Raw genomic sequence first — 22,321 nt, 5'->3', positions numbered from 1 at the left:
GCCCTCCCTATCCTCAGATTCTGCATCCACAGATTCCACATCTGTGGATTGGACCAACAGTGGATCAAAAATATTTGAAAAAAAATTTACAAAAAGTTCCAAAAAACAAAACTTGAATTTGCCACACATCAGCAACTATTTAAATAGCATTTACATTATACTGGGTATTATAAGTAATCTAGAGATGATTTAGAGTAAACAGGAAGATGTAGGTAGGTTATATGCAAATACTAAGACATTTTATGTAAAAGGACTTGAGCATCCTTCGATTTTAGTATCCACGGGGGTCCTGGGACCAATCCCCTTTAGGACTGGTACGACTCTACGAGGATTTTTCACTGTGCAGGGGGTTGCACCGCTAACCCCGTGTGTTGTTCAAGAGTCAACCGTATACATATATCTCTCACATCTTTTCTATCCATTCATCTGTCAGTGGATCCATAGGTTGTTTCCATGAATTGGCTATTGTAAATAATGTTGAAATGAACATGGGGTGCAAATATCTCTTCTGAGATAATTTCATTTCCTTCAGATATATATTTGGAAGTGGGATTGCTGGATCATATGGTAGTTCTATCTTTAATTTTTTGAGGAACTTCCAGACCATTTTCCATAGCGATTGTACCAATTTACATTTCCACCACAGTACATAAGGCTCCCCTTTCTCCATAGCCTCACCAACACTTGTCTCTTGTCTTTTTGATAATGGCCATTCTAATAGGTATGATGTGATATCTCGTGGGTTTGGTTTGCATTTCCCTTATGATTACTGATGTCAAGCATCCTTTCATATACCTGTTGACCATTTATATACCTTCTCTGGAAAAATATCTATTCAACTCCTTTGCCCATTTTTTAAGCTGATTGTTGGGGTGGGTTGTTTAATAATATCCTTTACCTATGTCTTTTCACCCACCACCCATTTGTCAGAAAAACAAAACTGGGGAATTTAAATTTCAGAAAAATAAGCGCTATTGCTTTAGAAAATTATTGTATTAAATTCAGTTGTACTTCTACTTTGACCCAGAAAGCCCTCAATTTACTCAGAGATTACGTTTGAAAAGATTAGAAAAAATAAATTATTAAACAATCCTGAAAAACTAATAATAAAACTAAGTGGTTAATTATTTTTATTTCTCTCTCTCCTCAAACACTCCCCTCCAGGCCCGCCCCCCCCACACACACAGAAGGAGGATGAGGAAATTTTGCATAACCAATGAAGGCTATTTCTGGATGCCTTCAGAATATATGCAGGTTGATGACGTAGGTTCTTAATCACTTTAGCAGCATATGACTTTTCTTTGATAGCGCTATATTTTCAAGGTACTCTTACACTTAGCAACTTTAAGGGCTCAAATTGAGCAATGAAAGAATCAAAATACAAAGGGAAAACAGAGAATGGAAAACTCAAAGATGATTAATTTCATCATCTTATAAAATTGTGGGAATTATATACCTTATAGAACTGATGAAAATGATCAGATATTTGTTAAAGCACCCAGCTCAATGCCTGGCACATAGTAACTACTCAAGTACTGCCTAAATCTGAAACACCAAAAACTATGCCAGAACTGGAAGACAAGGAGATTAGGGAAGAGGGAATGAAAAGAAGATAAAAACAAGAACTCCTCTAAAATTTATTAATAGTGGTGGTAAAAAAAAAAAAAAATTAGGGGGAGGGGGCACACAGCCTAGTTCCTGCACATTTCACTCCTCTGAGTTGTAAATAAGAAGATAGAAGGAAATATATTCCAGGTTCAATAGTTTCACACAATAGTCACAAAATTATCCATTCAGTCCAGATAGCTTGATTGTAACTGAAGTGGACTGAGAATAGAAGTAAGAACATAACACATAAGTACTAGGTATCTGAAATTTGAGGAATAGCTACACTCAGTGTTTTTCACTGATCAATACTCAATAGTTTAGAACAGTAGTGAGCTACCTTTTTTGCATGTAGGACAATTCAGGAAAAATAAAAATAAAAATGTTTATAAACCACAAAATTTTTTCATTCACATTTAAGTACTTTTTGAGTAAAATACCCTTATAATGCCTCTTTTATAAAAGAGAACCAATGAAAAAATTAGGTGCTGCTTTTTAAGTAGATAAAATATTCAACTTTGAGAAGAAACAACATGGAGGCAGCTGTACAATATTTTATCCTCGTATTATATCACAGACTGTTGTAAAGTTAGATGGGCCATGAGTTATTCAAGTGGTGTCTCTGACTGAGAGAAAAGGAGGAAGCAAGGAACATTTGTGTTCTAGGTGAAGTTTGGTGCTTTTTTCATAGGTTATATAATATTCTACATGAACTTTTTAACTAAATGATTTCATAAGAATAACTTTTTTCTAATTATAACATTTTAAACCTTAGAGTTAATGTAATCCAAGTAAAATTTTAAAGCCCAAGAAACAGATCCAGAGAGTCTAGTTGAATACTTTGCCATGGTGAGATAGGAACCATAACCCCAATTGTGGCAGAGATTGCTACCTGTCCACTAAAATTTTTCCTTGCTTCTTCTTCAGGAATAGAATAGTATATGGGAAACTGTCTGCCCAGCATTATTGCATTTCCCAGTGTCTTTTACAGTTTGGATATAGCACATGTATAAGTTCTTTTCAAGGGAATGTGAGCTGGCATAATGTTGCCTCTTCCAGGCCAGTGCCTTAAGACCAGAAAAGGAGGCCACACCTCTTCCACATTTTTCTCTCATCTTCTTGCCACCTGCAATCTGAACGTGGCAGCAACAATTCTGATCATTCAGATAAGGACAATACCATAGAGCAACTGTTCTCAGGATGTGGTCCCTGGGACCACTGGAGGTCCCCCAGACCTTTTCAGGGGGTCTGCTTTTTGGTTAATAATAATTTTTAGTAGTAATATCCTACATTATTTGCTATACTCCTTACAAAAATTATAGTATACATAATACTACCTTAAATAGTATCATGAATTTATGTTATATAGAATAATAGAATGCTTAATATAAAATTATTTTAAATTTATAGCTTATACTAAAGAGCAATTGGGCAAACAGTTCCTTTAAACTGTCAGAATTGTGCTTCAGCGTCTAATGTTGCATGAGTTACACAAGATTGGATAGCAGCATCTTCTGTTCTTTTCATCACACTTGTATATTTTTTATAACTTTGCTTAGATATGAACTAGAGTATTATGGCATTTCAGAATTTCTTCATTTGGCTTTCACATTCATTTACTACATGCCAACATGATCATTTGGTACCTAGTTTTATTTTCCATATATGCTAGGCAATTCAGGCCTATGTAAGATGTAAGAGTTAGCTGAGGTCAAAAATAAAAAGATAAATGGCATGAAAAAGAATATACACATAAGGACTTATACATGCAAACTTAAATCATATTAAAGTTGTATCTCTTATACTGTAAATGAATAATTAAGATAAATATTTTTTTAACTCTGGGAAGTAACACACATACCAAAATTCAAAAAGGAGCTGGAGTTATTTGACCGAACAGAGTCTGCAGGATTGTTTGATGGGGAAGAATTACAGATACCTAGAATCAAAAGAAAAAAATGTAAGGGAAAGAATGGATACAGACTCAGACCACATAATTGTTGAGATTACACATTCCCTCCAAATTAATTAATACTTCCAGATAAACATATCACTATCAAATGTAACAAAATATAGATGTTTACAAATGGGTTGACACTATAATTTTCTCATTTTTTTGTGCATATTTTTTTAAAGTTTTCTTTTCTTTGCAAACAGATTGTATAATAAACCCAAGACTAGAGAGAATCACCAAAGGATTCAGGAATACAATCCATTTTATTGTGAATCAACTTTCTCTGGGATTTACATTTTTGGCTTTCAACTGCATCTTACTTTGCACTCTGATCGCTCTTAAGTACACTTTTAAATAATTTATTCTCCACATTAGCTCAACCGTGGCAAGTCTGTGATAGTTCTTCCTCCATCCTCTACGCCTGGAATATCTTTCTTCACTTTCCAGCCTACTTTTCTCCCATTATGGATGATTCTAGTTAGGCCCAGAATCTCCCCAAAAGCACTGTTATGTTGCTTTGTTTTGCTATTTTAGCTACCTATAGGCAGACTTAAAAATATATTTCTCTTCCCAGCACCTTAATATATTCACGTATCGTTATCCACCCAATTCTGAAAACAATCCATTGAAAACATGGTCCATAGTTTGCACAAGCACTGTCTAGCAGCAAAAAAGGATAATTTCAGGCTTGTATAAACTTTCTAAGAAGCAGTACATAATTGGGGAGAAATTACTAAATATTCACCTTTTTTTTGTTCTCATCATTTTCAGAATGTAGTGTGAGGACTGCATCTATGTTTGTACACACATACCTAATACTAAGATTCTAGAAAGACCTCCCCCTTCCTGGAGCTACTTGAGTATGAATCACTAGAGTAAATCATGAATTTCAATCAGATTCAGTTAAAATATATATTTATTGAATACCTACTATGTGGCAAGCATTGGGCTAACCACTGATGATAGAGACATGGAAAACAAGTGGGTGAAGGTGAGAAAGTTCAGGAGATAGCAATCATCTCTATACTGCACATGAGCTAAGAGGTATATACATCCTTCAGAAAGAAAACAATTGTCCCAAAAGGGAATACTGGTTTTTTATAACTGGAGACAAAGATTTTGCATATATGTATAGTGAACTACTATTCTGCATCTAGCTTGTCATAGATACTTTTATCCTGTCTGCTCAGCATTAATTCCTTCTTCTGATAATAGAACTTGAATTTTCCTTTAAGAAACCACCCCTCTCCAATGTTCAATGGCCATACTTCTCGTGGAGCTCATTCAACCCTTAGATGAAGGAGCTGACCTGTGACTAGGGCTGTCAGTTGGTACTTTGCCATGGTCACACCAGTTGTTTAGGTCTGACCTCATTCCTTATTGGTCAGCGTCCACATGTAACAATTGTCGAATGTTAGGTATGACACTATCTTCTTAATCCAAGCATTAAATATACTGGCAATAATTGGTTTAGGTTTAGCCAAGACAATCAGGCCCAATCAACACTAGTCATCAGTCAGGCTGTTGCTTGAGCAACCAGGAAAGAGCTCATTTTTTTCATCATAAACCTGAAATCACATGGTAAAAGCCTGCCTATGAGTGAGCTAACAGAGTGAAACAAAGTTAGGAGATATGGAATGAGACTTTACATCTTTAATTCCATCATTTGAACTCTTGGTCATAAGCTGATAAATTCCCCTTTTCTGCTTAAGCTAAAGTTGGGTTTTCTGTCACTTGCAAATGAAGGATTTCCTAGCAGCTAAAGTTTCCCACCAAAAGTAGGCATCAGGTGTCATAGCTGACAGCTTCAACTCTTGTCACCAACAGCCAGAATGATCTTTTCAAAAGACAGATCATGTAACATCTCTGTCTAAAACTCTTCTGTGACTTCCCATTGGGTCATTAACATGACCCATAAGGATCTAACTACCTCTCATCTCTACCATCTTTTGGACACACCTTACTCCTTTCTCCTCTTAATACCCTGCAGCTATGATGGCTTCCTTTGAGTGCCTACAACACACCAAATTCACACTGTTCTGTTCACCATCACATGCCCACTGCCTTGCAGAATGCCTGGCACATAGGAGGCACTCAACACATATTCATTGAATGAATGAATGAATGAAAGAGCCTGACACCAGGCTTAGATGCTAACTTAAAACAACAGGTGAAGAATCCTAATTTCGTTAAAAGTAGGATCAGTAAGGCATCCAGGCTAAAGGGAGAACATATAGAACCCAGGAGGCATGGACCATCTAGAAGGGGAAGAGAACACATGCAAGTAAAGGCAGATAAGTCTAAAGCTTCAGGATCAACTTTGGGGGCCAGATTTTGTTCTTAATTTAAGGACAGAAGACCAGAGGGTGAAGGCAACTGAGAAATAGAAATTAGAAATAAGTCTCAGAGTCTCAGACAGTCATACCATATCTCACATCTATGCCAACCTAAATCTTCCTGAAGTTTCTGTATCTTTGTTTGATATCCCCAAGACAGAGTTGGAGCTAGAGAAAGAAACTTTTTTGGGTTTGTTTTCTGCTTTTGTTTTAGAGAAAGAAAACTGTAGGGACTTCCCTGGTGGAGCAGTGGTTAAGAATCCGCCTGCCAATGCAGGGGACACGGGTTCCATCCCTGGTCCGGGAAGATCCCACATGCTGAGGAGCAACTAAGCCCGTGCGCCACAACTACTGAAGCCCACGCACCTAAAGCCTGTTCTCCGCAACAAGAGAAGCCACCACAAGGAGAAGCCTGCGCACGGCAACCAAGAGTAGCCCCTGCTCGCCGCAACTAGAGAAAGCCCATATGCAGCAACAAAGACCCAACGCAGCCAAAAATAAATAAATAATTTGAAAAAAAAAAAGAAAACTGGGTGTTTCATAAGCTAAGCTGATCAAATCAATCTTTGGCTAGCTATTCAAGTCACTCATTTCTTTGCTTTTAACTGTTTTATTTCTTATGTTATATACTATAATTTCTTCTTGCAGTGTTTAAATTCTCTTTTGACTGACTTTAGAGGAAAGAGTATATTTTCCAGTCATGCTTTAGCCCATCATAAGTAAGAAATCAGTTCACTTCAGAGATCAGGTGTGGTGGCAATGAAAGCAGACTAGCACAAGTTTATGGAAAGGGAGATAGAGTGAAAAGAGTAAGATTCAGCTATAAACCTTCTTACTTAGATTATACCTTAAATCAAGTTTTCTCAGTGCTCTTTGTTTCTCCCTACAATACCAGTATAGTACCAAATAGCTGTTTGGTCCTTGATGACTAACCCAATGGATCAAATTTGTAAAAAATATACCACCATGTTTTATATACTTTGTAGTTATAAATAGGATTTCTAAGATAATCAGTTTCCCACAGTTTCAGGAGTCTGGGTTTTGTTTTCATTACAATATAGGAAAAACAGTAAGCAACAAACTTTTATTGCTAATAATACTTGGTAAAAATGGAAATGTGTCAATACTTTGCTTATTTTATTAAATCAACACATTTGTTTCACAATATGCTTTGCTATGACTACTTTCAAAGAAAGTACATCTGAGGTTAGACTGCTGGGAATTTCAAATAACACACTTGTATGACAGCATCTTAGCATGGGTAGAAAATGCCAAACGTCATACTATTATTCCTGTGTATCAGTCAAACTTTCTTTCCCCTTACTCCCTACCTAGTATTAGCATTGTGGAACCTAGCAGAGTACAAGACCTAGGGGTGATTGTTCTGATACGTAGGACTGTAACAAGGTTCTGTTTAGGAATAATATTGTTCATTTTTTCAGAGTGGTTATATAAGGAAAAATTACATAATATTGAAAGTGGAATGTGTATTCCAAAAATAAGTAAAAGAAACTTACTCTTTTTCATGTTTCGCAAAATTTTCAAACTCTACAAAATGAAGAAAAGGAAAAAGTGAGTTTTTTCCCTGTGAAATCCAAAATACTTTAATCAACTAGAAATATAGATTTCAGTCAAAAGGATTAATTTCTTTAAAAATGGATATCAAATGTACAAAATTATTTTTCTATCTTGCCATTTATTAATTCAGTGCAAAGTCTCCACTTGATCTTATCTTGCTACATTTTCCACCCATATAAGAATCACACTATTTATTTAGAAGTAGTGCTATTGTTGTGTCAGGGGGAAAGATGGAGTTCCTACTTGTCTTCTTTACTAGGCGACCATTCCAGGACCCACAATGGCTTCTGAAGATAGCTGTGATACATTGCCGTTCCCATTCAGGCCAAAAAATTTTGCCAGTCATTTTCTGCACTCAGTTTACTGAGGTTCACTTCATACTGTTAACCATGCTACTTTCTTCTCCCTCTTTCAGCAAACCCATGTCTTCTGCCTCCTTTATGGTGAAGTCTCTAACTTAACCTCTTCTAGGAATCTACCCAGATTTCTTCTTTTCTTCACATTTCCTCAGGGTGTATGTTTTCAGTTTGTTCCATAGTATTTTACTTTTTGATAATTTTCACGTTGTTTCGTATATAGGCATTCTAGTAGATCAACTGTACTCTTCTCAAGGACATTTACATGTCCTTTATGACATTTCTATTTTCCTAATACTTAGAAATGTAATCTTCTATATAATAGGTATTTAATAAATTTTTTTGAAAATTTTTATTTAGTTTTTAAATATAGATTATTTATAATTCAAAATATCCTAGTAAAAATGCTCCCATCTTTGTTCTCCATCTACCTAGTTTCTGACCCTCCCCCTGCAGGTAACCATTGTTGTTAGTTTTTATGTATCCTTCCAAAGTTACTTATGAATATATAATATAAATATAGATCATATTTTCACCCTTTTAAGCAAAATTTAATAAAATATATAAAAGTATATTGAGAGAGTCCTCATTCTTTTTTCAGCTGCATAGAATTCCATTGTATGCATATACCATTATTTATGATTTATTTAATCAGTTCCCCTAATGATTAACATTTACGTTCCCAATTGTCTACCCTTATAAATGATGGTATAATGAATAACCTGGTATACATTTCATTTCACGTATGAGCAAGCATATTTGTGGGATAAATTCCTAAATGTGGAATTGTTGGGTCAAAAGATATATGCATTGGTAATTTTGATAGGTATTGCTAAATTGTCCTCCATAGAAGTTATACCACTTACATTACCACCAAGATTGCAAGTGTGTGCTTATTTTCCCATAGCCTGCCTAACAGAGAATGTAGTCAGACTTTGGAATTTGCCCTTCTGAAACATGAAACACAGTATGTGACTGGTTTTAATTCGTATTTCTTTTATTATGAGTGAGGTTGAACATATCAAATGTTTAAAAGTCAGATCATGCACATTTACTTTGAATTATCAGATCATGTATTTTTGCTCACATTTAGGGTTATTATTTTCTATGAATTGCTAAAGAAATATATAATATTAAAGAAATATAGTCCTTTGACTATGATGCCAGTTGCAGATATTTTTTTCTCCAATTTGTTCTTTGTCTTTTGATTTTTAAGCTGATTTTTTTGTTGTTGTTTTACCATGCAGAAATTTTCTGTTTTATTTAGTTAAGTTTATAAATCTCCCTTCTTATGGCTTCTGGATTTTGAATCATAGTTATAAAGCTCATTCCCACTCCCAGGTTGTAAAGTAATCTTTCCAGGTTTTTTTAGTACTTTGATGGGTTGGTTTTTTGTTTTTTAGCATTTAAATCTTTTATCCAACTAGAATATATCCTGGTATAGCTGTGAGGTATGGATCCTACCTTTTTATCCCTCTAGGTTGTTATCCAGTTGAACCAACAACAGTGATTAAAACATCCATCTTTATTCCCTGACTTGAAAGGTTCCCTTCATCATATACTAAATTCCTATACATTTTTGGATCTATTTCTGAAGTTTTCCTTCTGCTCTGTTGGTATGTGTTTCTTTTCATACACCAATATCATACCATTTTAATTATTGAGGCTTTACGATGTTTTAATATCTGATAAAGCTACCCTTCTTTCATTGCTTTTACTTTTTTTTTTTTTTCGGTTTACTGACTATTCTTGCTCTTTTTTCCCCCCATATGAACTTTGGAATCAATTTGTCTAGTTTCAGGGAAAAAAAGTTGATAGTTTTATTGGGTCTGCTTTAAGTTGTTGGGTTATTTTAAATTTTTGGTTTCCCTCCATTAATTTTGATCGTTGTGAGACCAACAGTGAATATCAATGAAAATATTTAGTCTAATTTTTCATCTTAATGCTGGTGGCCTGGGGTTGGAGTGGCAGGGGTAGGGACACTTTCAGTAATGGAAAGCCTCTGGCATATTTCCATAAACTCTTATCTTCTTTACCTTACTCCTTGTGAAACATTTTCCAGGAGTCTTCAATGTCTGTTTTGAAGATGTTGAATTTTCCATGGTGTTAGGACAGCTAGTAGAATAAGTCTCTATAGGCTGAGTCTGCATACCTAAAAAAAAACGTGTTTTGTTGCATAGCTTCTTAAGCCTTCAGATTGTATACAGGTATATATTCAGTAATTCTTTGCTTGACTTTTTTATGCATTATTTTTATGCATTATTTTATGCATTTTGCAATGCATTATGGGATTTTTAAATGTATTATTTTTATGTTATTTAATCATTCTTTGTACCTTTTCCATTTAGATCCTACTTTATTGTTAACCTTTAATGGTCTCATTTTTATAACTTTTTTGAGAGAAAGCACTGCCACTTACAATCTTCATCAGCAACAAGGAAGGACTCTAAGGTTCTTTCTGGCAGTGGAGGTGGCAGGGAAGAAGAAGGATCTTGGTGTCTATCTATGAAAAGAGTATACAACAAAGCAAAAAAAAATAATTCATCAATTAAAAGTCCTAAGTCAACATCCCTTTTTGAGACAAATATCATATGATATTGCTTATACATGGAATCTAAAAAATGGTGCAAATCAACTTATTCACAAAATACAGAATCACAGATGTAGAAAACAAATTTATGGTCACCAAAGGGGAAGTTGGGGGAGGGATAAATTGGGAGACTGGGATTGACATATACACATTACTATATATAGAATAGATAACTAATAAGGACCTACTGTATAGCACAGGGAACTCTACTCAATACTCTATAATGGCCTATATGGGAAAAGAATCTAAAAAAGAGTGGATATATGTATATGTATAACTGATTCACTTTGCTGTATTCCTGAAACTAACACAACATTGTAAATCAACTATACTCCAATAAAAATTATTTTTAAAAATCCCTTTTTGGTTTTGTATAACCTTTCCAATTTTTCAATATTAACCTACAACAGCCAAATAAAAAATTATCTGAACATTGACTGGAGCCTCAAGAACTTTGTTATTCTAGCTCTTTCACCAATGAGCCTATGCTTCATCACAAACTTGTAGCTCACTTACAAAAGTATTCTTCAAAAGAAATTGAACCTGAATTTAGTCAAGCTTCTAATCTTACTACAATTTTACAGAGAATCCTGGAGATAAAGGAACATGTTAAATAAAACCATGAGGATACAAACAGCTAAATCCAGAATATTAGCAATCTTAAGGACAAATGGCCCATTCCCTCAACAAATAAATGGCATGAGAAAACATAAAAAGAAGAACTGTTACAAACTTTAAAAGGCTTAAGAAACATATAAACCAAAGGCAATGTGCAGACTTTGTTTGAATCCAGCTTCACATAAACCAACTGTAAAAAGACATGTTTGAGACAGTTTGAGAAAATTGAACAAAGTCTGGATATTAGATAATATTAAGGAATTATTATTAATTTTATTAGTGTGATTACTGTTATTATGGTAGATTTAAACTGTGTGTTTGAAAATTTCCATGATAAAGAATTTTAAATAATGGAGCTATTTTCCCATAATGTAAGTCCTAAGACACAAATGGTGTTCTATTGCTGTATGCTTCTCGTTATACAGCGCTAAGTATAATTATATGCTTTATTAATGTCTTTTTTTTTTTAATTTTTTGGCCACACCGTGTGGCAGGTGCCATCTTAGTTCCCTGACCAGGAATCGAACCCGCACCCCCTGCATTGGAAGCGCAAAGTTGTAACCACTGGACTGCCAGAGAAGTCCCTATTAATGTCTTTTGAAAATGAGTATGTGGTTAAGTGCTAGAGTTTTATCTGTCTTTGGTCATTGGGTTTTTCACGTCTTAGGACTTACCTATAAAGAAAGTTCTCTTGTTTATTCCTTATATGCTGGGTAATATGCAAAAATTAAGTGCAATACTTATTTCCATCACCTAATACAATAACTGGCATATAGTAGGCATTTGATAAATATTTGATAACTACTCTGAAGTAGCTTATCACCTTCCCGTTTGATTTTAGGAAATATTATGAGACTATAACTTTCAGGTAACAATATCCTGCCAAATACCTTCCCAAAACACCATTTTCATCTTAATACTCCCCTGACGAAGAACCTACAATGTTTATTACTTACTGAATTAAATTTATATTCTTCTGCCAAGCTTCGTGTGTGATAAAATACACGTAACAAAATTTGCCGTTAATGACATTTAGTACATTCACAGTGATGTGCAATCATCACCACAATCTAGTTCCAAAATTTTAATTGTCCTGAAAAGAAACTCCACACTCATTTAGCAGTCTCTCCCCATTCCCTCCAGATTAGATTGGCAACCACAAATCTGCTTTCTCTATACAGAGATTTGTCTGTTGTGGATATTTCATCTGCCTAGCTTTTAAGTCCTTTGGAATTTTCCCACATTTTATCTATCCAAATTTATTTTCCTTATTTCCCTATAATAGAACCTCTGTTGCAATTAAATTAACCTACTTACCATTTCTCTGTACCCATCATGCTTATTTTTACCTTTGAGTCACTGTTACTCGAATTCCCTCTTTTTTCCTCTATCCATATTCTTAAATTTCTTTCACCTACTCAAGCCTTTCCTAACCACTCCAGTGATACCTTTCTTTATTCCAGATTCCTGGTGATGACAATCAGTGCCACATAGATTGTCACTGAATGGTTCCAAGTGAGTGTTAATTTTGTCTACCCAATTTGAATACATATAGAATCATTAAGCAGCGCCCTTTCTTAAATATTCTGCCTATTCTAACACTGTATAAGGCACACGGAACTTGCTTAGGAAATGTTCATTTAATAATTACCTAATAAAAATTATAATAGGTAACATTTAATGAGAGCTTATTATTTGACAACCACTGTGCTAAAAGCTTTATATGCTTTATCTCACTAGATCCTCACAAAAATCCTCTTAGAAGGGGAGTTCTATTATCCTCATTTTATAAGTGAGAAAAATCGATAAAGCATATAATGTAACCAAGGTCATAGATTTTGATAACTATTGGTAGGCTGGGGATTTGAATGAAAGTCTACCTGACACCAAAGCTCATGCTTTTTAACCTCTATGTTATACTGCTTATTTACGTATTTGAGCAATATGTTAATATGAATAAATGTGTTAAGGGCAACTACTACCTGTTATAATGTATGTAAAGTACCTATCAGTGTTCAAAGGATGTTTGCTGTTGATGTTGTTATTCAATGTATAAAACAAGCAAGAAAGTACTAAGAAACAGTGACAAGTTAAAGACCTAAGTGACCAGAAATAACTTTTTAGAATCACACTGTTAACAATGATAAAAGCAGTAAAATGGAACTGCTGCAAAGTTTTAAGAGATTGTATCTAAAATAGTTTGTTTTTTTTTTTTTTTTAGGGCTATATATCAAGGAGCAGAATTCTAAAATCCTGTCTTCCTTTTGCCCTTGACAAAACAAAACTACTAGCCTAGGAAAACCAGAAATAAATCAATAAATAGTGGAAGCTATTATGGAAACCAAGCCATCTCCTGAGGTGAATTACTCTAAACTTAATGAGCCATTCTTGCAGTACAAATTCTTAGGGATAAATGTCATCTAAAGCCAAAGAAAATTTTTACCTGATTTGGGACTCTGGGGTTTTACACTCTGAAAAAGAAAGAAAGTCAAAGTGAAAGAAGAACATGTATAGAAATCTATAAACTCAAAGCAATAAATAGCATTTTAAAATTACATCTCATATACCAATAGAGAGAGTTATGAAATGTTGACCCTATTTTTCCTAATTTATAAATGTGCTGAACTGTGAAGAATCATCCACTCCTACAGTGATTTGTATATGTCATGAATATTGGTCCTAAATTGATCCTTTTTATAGTTATTTCCTTCCTACTCAGAACATTTCCCTGAAAATTTAATTCCAGGTAAGGTTGTTGCCACTGAAATTACTTCATGACACTGAAAAAGTAGTGATTGTTCTTTACTCTGGGAGTTGTTAAGATAAAGACCATTAGCAATAATAGTAACAGTTACTAGCACATTAAAAGTGTAATTTAAGGACTTCCCTGGTGGCGCAGTGGTTAAGAATCCACCTATCAATGCAGAGGACATGGGTTTGAGCCCTTGTCCAGGAAGATCCCACATGCCACGGAGCAACTAAGACCGTGTGGCTACAACTACTGAGCCTGTGCTCTAGAGTTTGCGAGCCACAACTACTGAGCCCGTGAGCCTAGAGCCCATGCCCTGTAACAAGAGAAGCCACCGCAATGAGAAGCCCATGCACCACAATGAAGAGTAGCCTTCGCTCGCCGCACCTAGAAAAAGCCCGCATGCAGCAACAAAGACCCAACACAGCTAAAGATAAATAAAATAATTTTTTTAAATGTTTAATTTAAAAGGCAGGGAATATTTGCCCACCAGCACTGCCCACCAGCACTGTGTTTAAATGTTTTAGTTAATTACTTTTCTGATCTCTGAAATTTTAAGATAGTTGGTTCATAGAATTATATACTAATGAATAACAGATTGTTAAATGTATAGGTTTTTCTTCTAGAAGCAGGGAACATTATTCCAAAAGGTTTATCTTAAATAATATAGACATCTGTTATTTTTTTTAAAAGACTACTCTCTGTGTTATCACAGCTCACAAGAAACAGCCTACCAGATGACTGCTATGAACAAGCAATCTACTTATGAAACAATTATTTTTGCCTTAACTGTCCTTAAAGAATAAAGTCAAATGTTTCTTCTTTCACTGTCTTCCTTGATCACTTCCAACCTGAAGGGATCTCTCACAGTTTCAAAGTTCTTATCTTCCATATGGCACTGATTATATTTGCCTTGTTATAATAAATACAGACAAAAATAAAGACTTGTGTACACATGCTATATCCCCATTACTGAACTATAAGCTTCTTAAGGGCAATAATTGTGTCTTATACATCTTTTTATCCCCCACATCCTCTAGCACATTGTTTTATAAATAGTATCCGCTTAGGATTTACTAAGTGACAGGTGTTTAAAATAAAAGGAAGGGGCTTCCCTGGTGGCGCAGTGGTAAAGAATCTGCCTGCCAGTGCAGGAGACATGAGTTCGAGCCCTGGTCCAGGAAGATCCCACATGCCGCGGAGCAACTAAGCCCGTGCTCCACAACTACTGAGCCTGCAGTCTAGAGGCCGCAAGCCACAACTGCTGAGCCTGAGTGTCACAACTACTGAAGCCCGTGTGCCTAGAGCCCACGCTCTGCAACAAGAGAAGCCACTGCAATGAGAAGCCCGCGCACCGCAACGAAGAGTAGCCCCCGCTCACCGCAGCTAGAGAAAAGCCTGCGCTCAGCAACAAAGACCCAATGCAGCCAAAAATAAATAAATAAGTAAATTTATGAAAAAAAAAATATATATAAGGAATAGGACTATAGTTCGTTGAATCCAAGTGAGTAGAATCAGAAAAATGTTATTGACCTTGCTTGGTCTAAGTCTTACTAAATCATCAAATTTCTTTGATTCAAATGTTCTACTACATTCTAGTGATGTTCCAATTTTTACCTTCACAGCTGAAGTTAAAGAGTTGGGAATATCCAGGGGGGATTCTCCTGTAAAAAAAAGTAAATATGTTTCAATTTTAGTGCTGTAGTTTTAGAGAGCAATTGTTACTCAGCAATAGCACACAGAATATTGAGAGGACCTAAGAAGTAATATAGTTAATTCACACTTTATTTTACACTTACTGAACTGTACTCACCAGTTTCCTCTACCACAATAAAAGATTCAGGTGTCCGTTCAGGAAGTGGAGGGGGAATTTCATCATCTATTCTTGGAGAAGTTGCTATCCGAAATGCCCGAAATATAATCAAAATGTTTAATTAGAAAATTTCAAAGAAAATTCTTATATTCTAATCTTGATACAAATTATGTCAAGCACATTAATATATTTAAGCTGGTATCTGTTCACTCAAGGAGAAAACAACATAAATTCTCTAATCCTAAATTGGAAACCCAGGAGGATTTTGATTCTTCTTCACGATTTATTGTTTCTTTTAAAAGCTCAAAGGTATTTTGATTAAGTCACTGAGTATCAGTTAACATAATGTAACATCTTACATTAATTTAGGAAGCTTTGGATTGTTTTCTCCGTAACTCTTGCCTTTTGTTTTACATAGAATATACAACATCATAAAGCACGTTGACATGCCAAAGATTCAATTACAGAGCAGGTAAAAATCACAAAGATTTTAGTATCTCTTCTTCATTCTTATAGAATTAAGAATATTGATATTTTTCCTGTTTACAAAAAAATGGTATAACAAGGTTTTCTATATTTCTATAGAAGTATTCAGAATTTTTATAGAATTTAAATGCTATTATGAGAGACTGCCACCAGATGGCACACATGTCAATGTTGCTACAATCCTTGAAGATAAGGATTTGGTTCCTAATGCTGACACTCAGGGAAGTTTAAGGAACTATAGGTATCTAGAAAAATAAAATTTCTTTAAATCATAAAACAAGATCAAAGTATGTAATCCTTCCTTCTAACCAAAGAAGAAACTAGATCCAGATGGAATATTTTTATAACAAAACTATGCATCTACGTATCTATTGAGGAACTCTGTACAGTAAATAATGTCATAGAGAAAAAGCTTTCTCTACTTCCTACCTAGGGGGACCGTTCTTTATAAATTTCTGATGACATATCTAAGACAGTTAAACTTGCTTTAACTCTTCTTTCACAGCATCTTCTTTCATATCAAACTATTATAATTATCTAACCAAATATTTACTCCTACTTTCAAACCACTCAGTAATATGAAACAATATGCATAATATGCAAAAATACAGAACTATAAGAGATAAAATATGAAATTAAAGTCATATAAGATTAAAATATCATACAGCATACTGAACATGTATCCTCATCTATAAAGTTATTATAAAAGGACAAGAGGAAATCAAGTCCTCCTCTTCCAACTCCTGCAGGAAGAGAATTCAATTCTTAGCAATCTGTTCAATTTAGTATAGACACATGATTCTCCAACAAAAATTCTGAGTGACCATGTGGTGCTGATCAAATCTTTTCTGATGTTCTTTTGGAAGTTGCTTCTGCATGCTAAGGATAAATTGTGGACTTTTTTTTTTTTAACATCTTTACTGAAGTATAATTGCTTTACAATGTTGTGTTAGTTTCTGCTGTATAACAAAATTGTGGACATTTGATAGACACTTCTAGGAATGAGGACTGCTGCCTTTAGAAGCACGCCGGCTGGCATAGGTCCTGTACCAGATCTGATTGCCTCCACTATTGCTTGTTTCATGGAATGTTATGTATTTGTTATTGCTATTTTCAACTCATCACATCATCAAAACACTCATGAAATTTAATTTTTTTGAGGAGAAAAAGGAGAAGGAAGCAGAGAAGGATAAGAGGGTGAGAGGAGGTAAGACAAAACCAAATCTTACAGAAACAAAGTCAAATCTAAAATGCTGTACAAACTTTTTAAAATAACTTACCTACTACTGCTGTCTCCTGGTTCAGTGCGGGGGGGAAATTGGTCGGAGGATTCAGTGCTGAAGAATCATGTGAATTGTAATAAGGAAAGAGGGTTGTAGAAGATTTTGGCAGTGAAGAACAAGGTAAAACAGTTTTATCTTGCTTCTCAGGTGAATCAAGAGACATCTTAGAACCAGCACTACTTGGAGACAATGATGAAAAATAAGGATCTTCTACTAAAGACATGTAAGAAAGTACTTTAAAAGCACCAGAGTCATGCTGCTTTGCTTTAGAGGCATTGCACATTTGATGCTTAGAGTCATATGAGGGTGAATAATTCAGTTCTGCTGAAGAAACATGCATCACTTTTTGAGCCTGCTCAAGACAAGAATTGTGTGGGTGAGATTCCAAATAAAAATCTTCCTCGACATCCAACTCTTTGGTGTCTCTCTGTTGCATCAATTCAAAGGGAGTTGATTTGGTCCGCATTATTGGCCTCTTTAAATTAAAACATCTTCCTGCTGCATTTACAGGTTTAGAGTTAGGACGTGCTCCAAACAAAATGGAGCTCAAGTCCAAACTTTGATGCTTCTGAAGAGGCTCCCCAGCTATTGGGAATACCTTTCTCTCCCATTTCATGGTTGTGTCAGCATTTTTGTTACAACCACAATTTAGCTCCAAAAACTCTAAAGAACTGCTCTGTTTAGAAGGGTGCATTACTAACCCTTCCTTTTCATTTATTTCAAAAATCCTGAGGTCAAAGGAAGAAGCTTCTGCACTTTTCACCCTTATCCTTCCTTTGCTCTGCTGGTTCATCACTTTTGCTTCTTTTACGATGCTGAAACAAAAAGAAAGTAACGATGATACCATATCCCAAAGAGGTCTCTTCCCATATCCTCTTCTCAGCATCACAATGAGACATAAGCATGAGATTTTCCTCCCAGACACAATTAGACAACATTTAGATGTGTAAAATTATACTCACCTTTTTGGTAAATTAGGAGAATAAGAATCTGCTTCTGGATTGGGATTTTGCTTAGAAACTGAATACTTTGCTTGAATCTTCAAGAGAAGTAAGAGATTGTTTTTTAGTGAAGCAATGACCATGAGAGATTTTAGCATTCATAAGACTAAAAAGTTATTTTTCAGAAAATATAAAGATTTAAAATAATTCATGAAAGAGTCATATGAGTTTCCAAAATATTGAACCCAGCAATAACTTGGTCACATACTGAAATCAAAAGGATCAAAATAAAGGATTAAACAGTGTTATAGAAATTAAGAAGGATTTGCTTATAGCATCATCTTTTCATATGTGGAAGTTCTAAAATGTTTATTTAAAATATAACTTTATTCTCAAGAACACTTTACTTTCAGAACTTTCATCATCTCAACCTTTTATGTTATGTCCTCATACTTACCTTGTTCTACATTTTTCTTCCTTACTGTGCTCCAGCTATACTGGTTTTCTTGCCATTCCATAAGCATACCAAACTCGTTACTAATTTGAGGCTTTTACTCTTACTATTCCCTCTGATTGAAATACTTTTGCTCCAGATTTTGCATGGCTGGCTCTTTCTAAGTAATTATTCTCTACTTAAATGTCACCTACATAAGGAAAACTTCCCTGACCACTCAACCTAAAATCACACTCCCACCCACTTGCCCAAACATTCTCAATCTTTATTTTCTTCATAGGAATTATCACATTATGAAATTTGTTACTATGGCTCCAAGCTACCATCAATTGTACAATATATCTGGCCTTCGGGGATGTTTCAATATGTTTTTTTAAAAAGTCAGCAATTATAAGATTCCACCTGCAGTGGGTTTAATTGTGACTCTCAAAAAGATATGTTGAAATCTAATCCCTGAAATCTGTGAATGTGACCTTATTTGGAAATAGGGTCTTTGCAGATGTAATTAGTTAAGGTGAGGTCATATTGGATTAGGGTGGGCCCTAATGCAATGATTTGTGTCCTTACAAAAAGAGAAAAGAGAGACTCAGAGACACACAGGGAGAATGTGGTGTGATGATGGAGGCAGAGACTGGACTGCAGTAATGTATCTGCAAGCCAAAGAACAACAAGGATTGCTGGAAAAACCAGAAAATAGCAATAGGCAAGGAAGATTCTTCCCCTAGAGCTATGAGAGAGAGCATGGCCTTGCTGACACCTCAATTTTAGACTTTGTGACTCCAGAACTGTGAGAAAATTAATTTGTTGTTTTAAGCCCTCCTTAGTTTGTGGTACTTGTTACAGCAAGCCTAGTAAACTGATACAGAGACTTTAATACTCCACATTCAATAATGAATAGAAAAATCAGATCAACAAGGAGACAGAGGACAGACATGAACAATCATGTAAACAAATAAGAACTAATAAACACTCATAGAACACTCTACCCAACAAAACATACATTCTTCTCAAACATATATGGAACATTCTCCAGGATAGACCAGATGTTAGGCCACAAAACAAGCTTTAATAAATTTTAAAAGAGAGAAGTCATACAAAGTATCTTTTTCAATCATAATGGATTGAAACTAGAAATCAATAACAGAAGGAAACCTGGAAAATTCACAAGTATGTGTAAATTAAACACTCTTAAACAACCAATGGGTCAAAGGAGAAATCACAATAGAAATTAGAGAATACTTAGAAATGAATGAAAATACATCATACCAAAACGTATGGAATACAGTGAAAGCAGTGCTTAGAGGTAAATTTACAGCTGTGAATGCCTGGAAGAAAGATTTCAAATTAATTACCTAACTTTATACCTTAAGGAACTAGAATAAGAACAAACTAAACCCAAAGCTAGCAGAAGGAAGGAAATATTAAAAGATTAGAGCAGAGATAAATGAAATAGAGAAAACAATGGAGAAAACCAACAAAACCAAAATTTGATCCTTTGTAAAGATCTGTAAAATTCACAAACCTTTAGCTAGAGACTGACTAAGGGAAAAAGAGAAGACTGAAATTGCTAAAATCTCAAATTATAGAAATAAAAGTGGGGACATTTCTACTAATTTCACAGAAACAAAAAGTATAAGATAATAATATGAATAATTGTATGCCAACAAATTGTATAACCTGGATTAAATGGACAAATTCCTAAAAACATATGATCAATCAAAACTGACTCAGAAAGAAATGGAAAATCTAAATACACCTACAACTAGTAAGTAGGCTGAATCCGTAATCAAATATTTTCCCAACAAAGAAAAGTCCAGGACCAGATGGCTTCATTGGTGAATTGTACCAAACATTTAAGGAAGAATAAACACCAATCCTGCACAAACTCTTCCTAAAACTTGAATGACACTCCTAAGTCATTCAATGAGGACAGTAATTCCCTGTTGCCAAAGCTAGACAAAGATGCTACAGGCAAAAGAAAACCACAGACCAATATTCTTTATGAATATTGATGCAAAAGTCCTCAATAAAATACTAGCAAACTGAGTTCAGCATAGTAAAAGGATTACACACCATGACCAAGTGAGATTTATTTCCAGAGTGCAAAGATGGTTCAACATTCAAAAATTAATCAGTGTAATATATCATATTAATAGAATTAAGGAGAAGAAACCCACATGATCATATCGATTGATGCAGTAAAAAATTTGACAAATTCATGATAAAAATACTTAATAAACTGGGAATATAAGGGAACTTCCTCAACATGATAAAGGCCATATATGAAAACCCCACAGCTAATATCATACTCAAAGGTGAAGGACTGAAAGCTTTCCCCCAAGATCAGGCATAAGACAAGGATGCCAATTTTTGCCATTTTTATTCAACATAATACCAGAAGTTCTAGCCAGAGCAATTAGGTAAGAAAACAAAACAAACAAACAAATAAAGGCATCAAAATGGGAAAGGAGGAAGTAAAGTTATCTTCATTTGCAGATGACATAATTTTATATGTTGAAAGATTCCACACACACCCACAAAAAAAAAATGCTAGAGCTAATAAACCAATTCAGCAAAGTTGCAGAATATATAATCAACACACAAAAACCAGTTGCACTACTATACTGTTTATTATTGTTTATTAGCAATAAACATTCTGAAAAGGAAATTAGGAAAGCAATTCTAATATATATATATCAAAAATATACATACTAAGGAATAAACTTAACCAAGGAAGTGAAAGACTTATATACTGAAAACTACAAACCATTGCTGACAAATAAAATAAATAGAGAGACATTCAATGTTCATGAAGTGGTAGACATTATATTGTTATGATAACATTACCCAAAGTGATCTACAGATTCAATGCAATCCCTATAAAAATTCCAAAGGTGCTTCTGCAGAAATAAAAAACCTCATCTTAAAATTCATGCAGAGAGGGCTTCCCTGGTGGTGCAGTGGTTGAGAGTCCGCTTAACATCACTAACCAGGGAAATGTAAACCAGAACCACAATGAGATACTACTTTACACCCATTAGGGTGGCTATTATCTAAAAAACAAACAAAAGCAAAAACTAACAAGTACTGGTGAGGTACCTAGAGTAGTCAAATTCATAGGGAGAGAAAGCAGAATGGTGGTTGCTAAGGGCTGGGCTTAGGGAGGAATGGGGAGTTAGTGTTTAATGGGTATAAAGTTTCAGTTTTGCAAGATGAAAGGAGTTCTGGAAATGGATGGTGGTGATGGTTGCACAATAATATGAATGTACATAATATCACTGAACTATACACCTAAAATTGGTTAAGGTAGTAAATTTTATGTATATTTTACCACAAAGAAAACCTAGAGAAAAAAAGAGCAAAAGGACTTGGATAGATATTTGTCCAAAGAAAATGTACAAAAGGCCAGTAAGCACATGAAAAGCTGTTCAACATCACTAATCATTAGGGAAATGAAAATCAAGGTCATAAATACCACTTCGCACTCATTAGGATGGCTATTATCTTAAAAACCAAAACCAAACAAACAAACAAAAACCAGAAAATACCCAGCGTTAG

The 22,321-nt window shown here is 34.7% G+C and overlaps 1 protein-coding gene across 3 annotated transcripts in view; it reads right to left on the bottom strand.

Annotated features, from left to right (window-relative positions):
• PTPN22 (protein tyrosine phosphatase non-receptor type 22) overlaps positions 1–22,321 on the bottom strand; it is a 51,069-nt gene that overhangs the window by 2,294 nt on the left and 26,454 nt on the right. For 2 of the 3 annotated variants that reach the window (XM_004317777.4, XM_019920132.3), the window contains 9 exons: positions 18,331–18,407; positions 17,366–18,183; positions 15,600–15,683; positions 15,404–15,450; positions 13,481–13,508; positions 10,249–10,332; positions 9,866–9,981; positions 7,413–7,443; positions 3,467–3,544 (listed from right to left, as the gene is read on the bottom strand). In XM_004317777.4, coding sequence (XP_004317825.3) covers positions 3,467–3,544; positions 7,413–7,443; positions 9,866–9,981; positions 10,249–10,332; positions 13,481–13,508; positions 15,404–15,450; positions 15,600–15,683; positions 17,366–18,183; positions 18,331–18,407 — 1,363 coding nt within the window. Of the gene's footprint in view, positions 1–3,466; positions 3,545–7,412; positions 7,444–9,865; positions 9,982–10,248; positions 10,333–13,480; positions 13,509–15,403; positions 15,451–15,599; positions 15,684–17,365; positions 18,184–18,330; positions 18,408–22,321 lie in introns of those variants that run through there. The other variant, XM_019920133.3, reaches the window with a different exon arrangement.

Source organism: Tursiops truncatus, chromosome 1, assembly GCF_011762595.2.
Source record: "Tursiops truncatus isolate mTurTru1 chromosome 1, mTurTru1.mat.Y, whole genome shotgun sequence".
Lineage (NCBI taxonomy): Eukaryota > Metazoa > Chordata > Mammalia > Artiodactyla > Delphinidae > Tursiops > Tursiops truncatus.
Note: the sequence above shows the minus strand (reverse complement) of the source record. Positions and strands in the feature narration are given on the sequence as shown.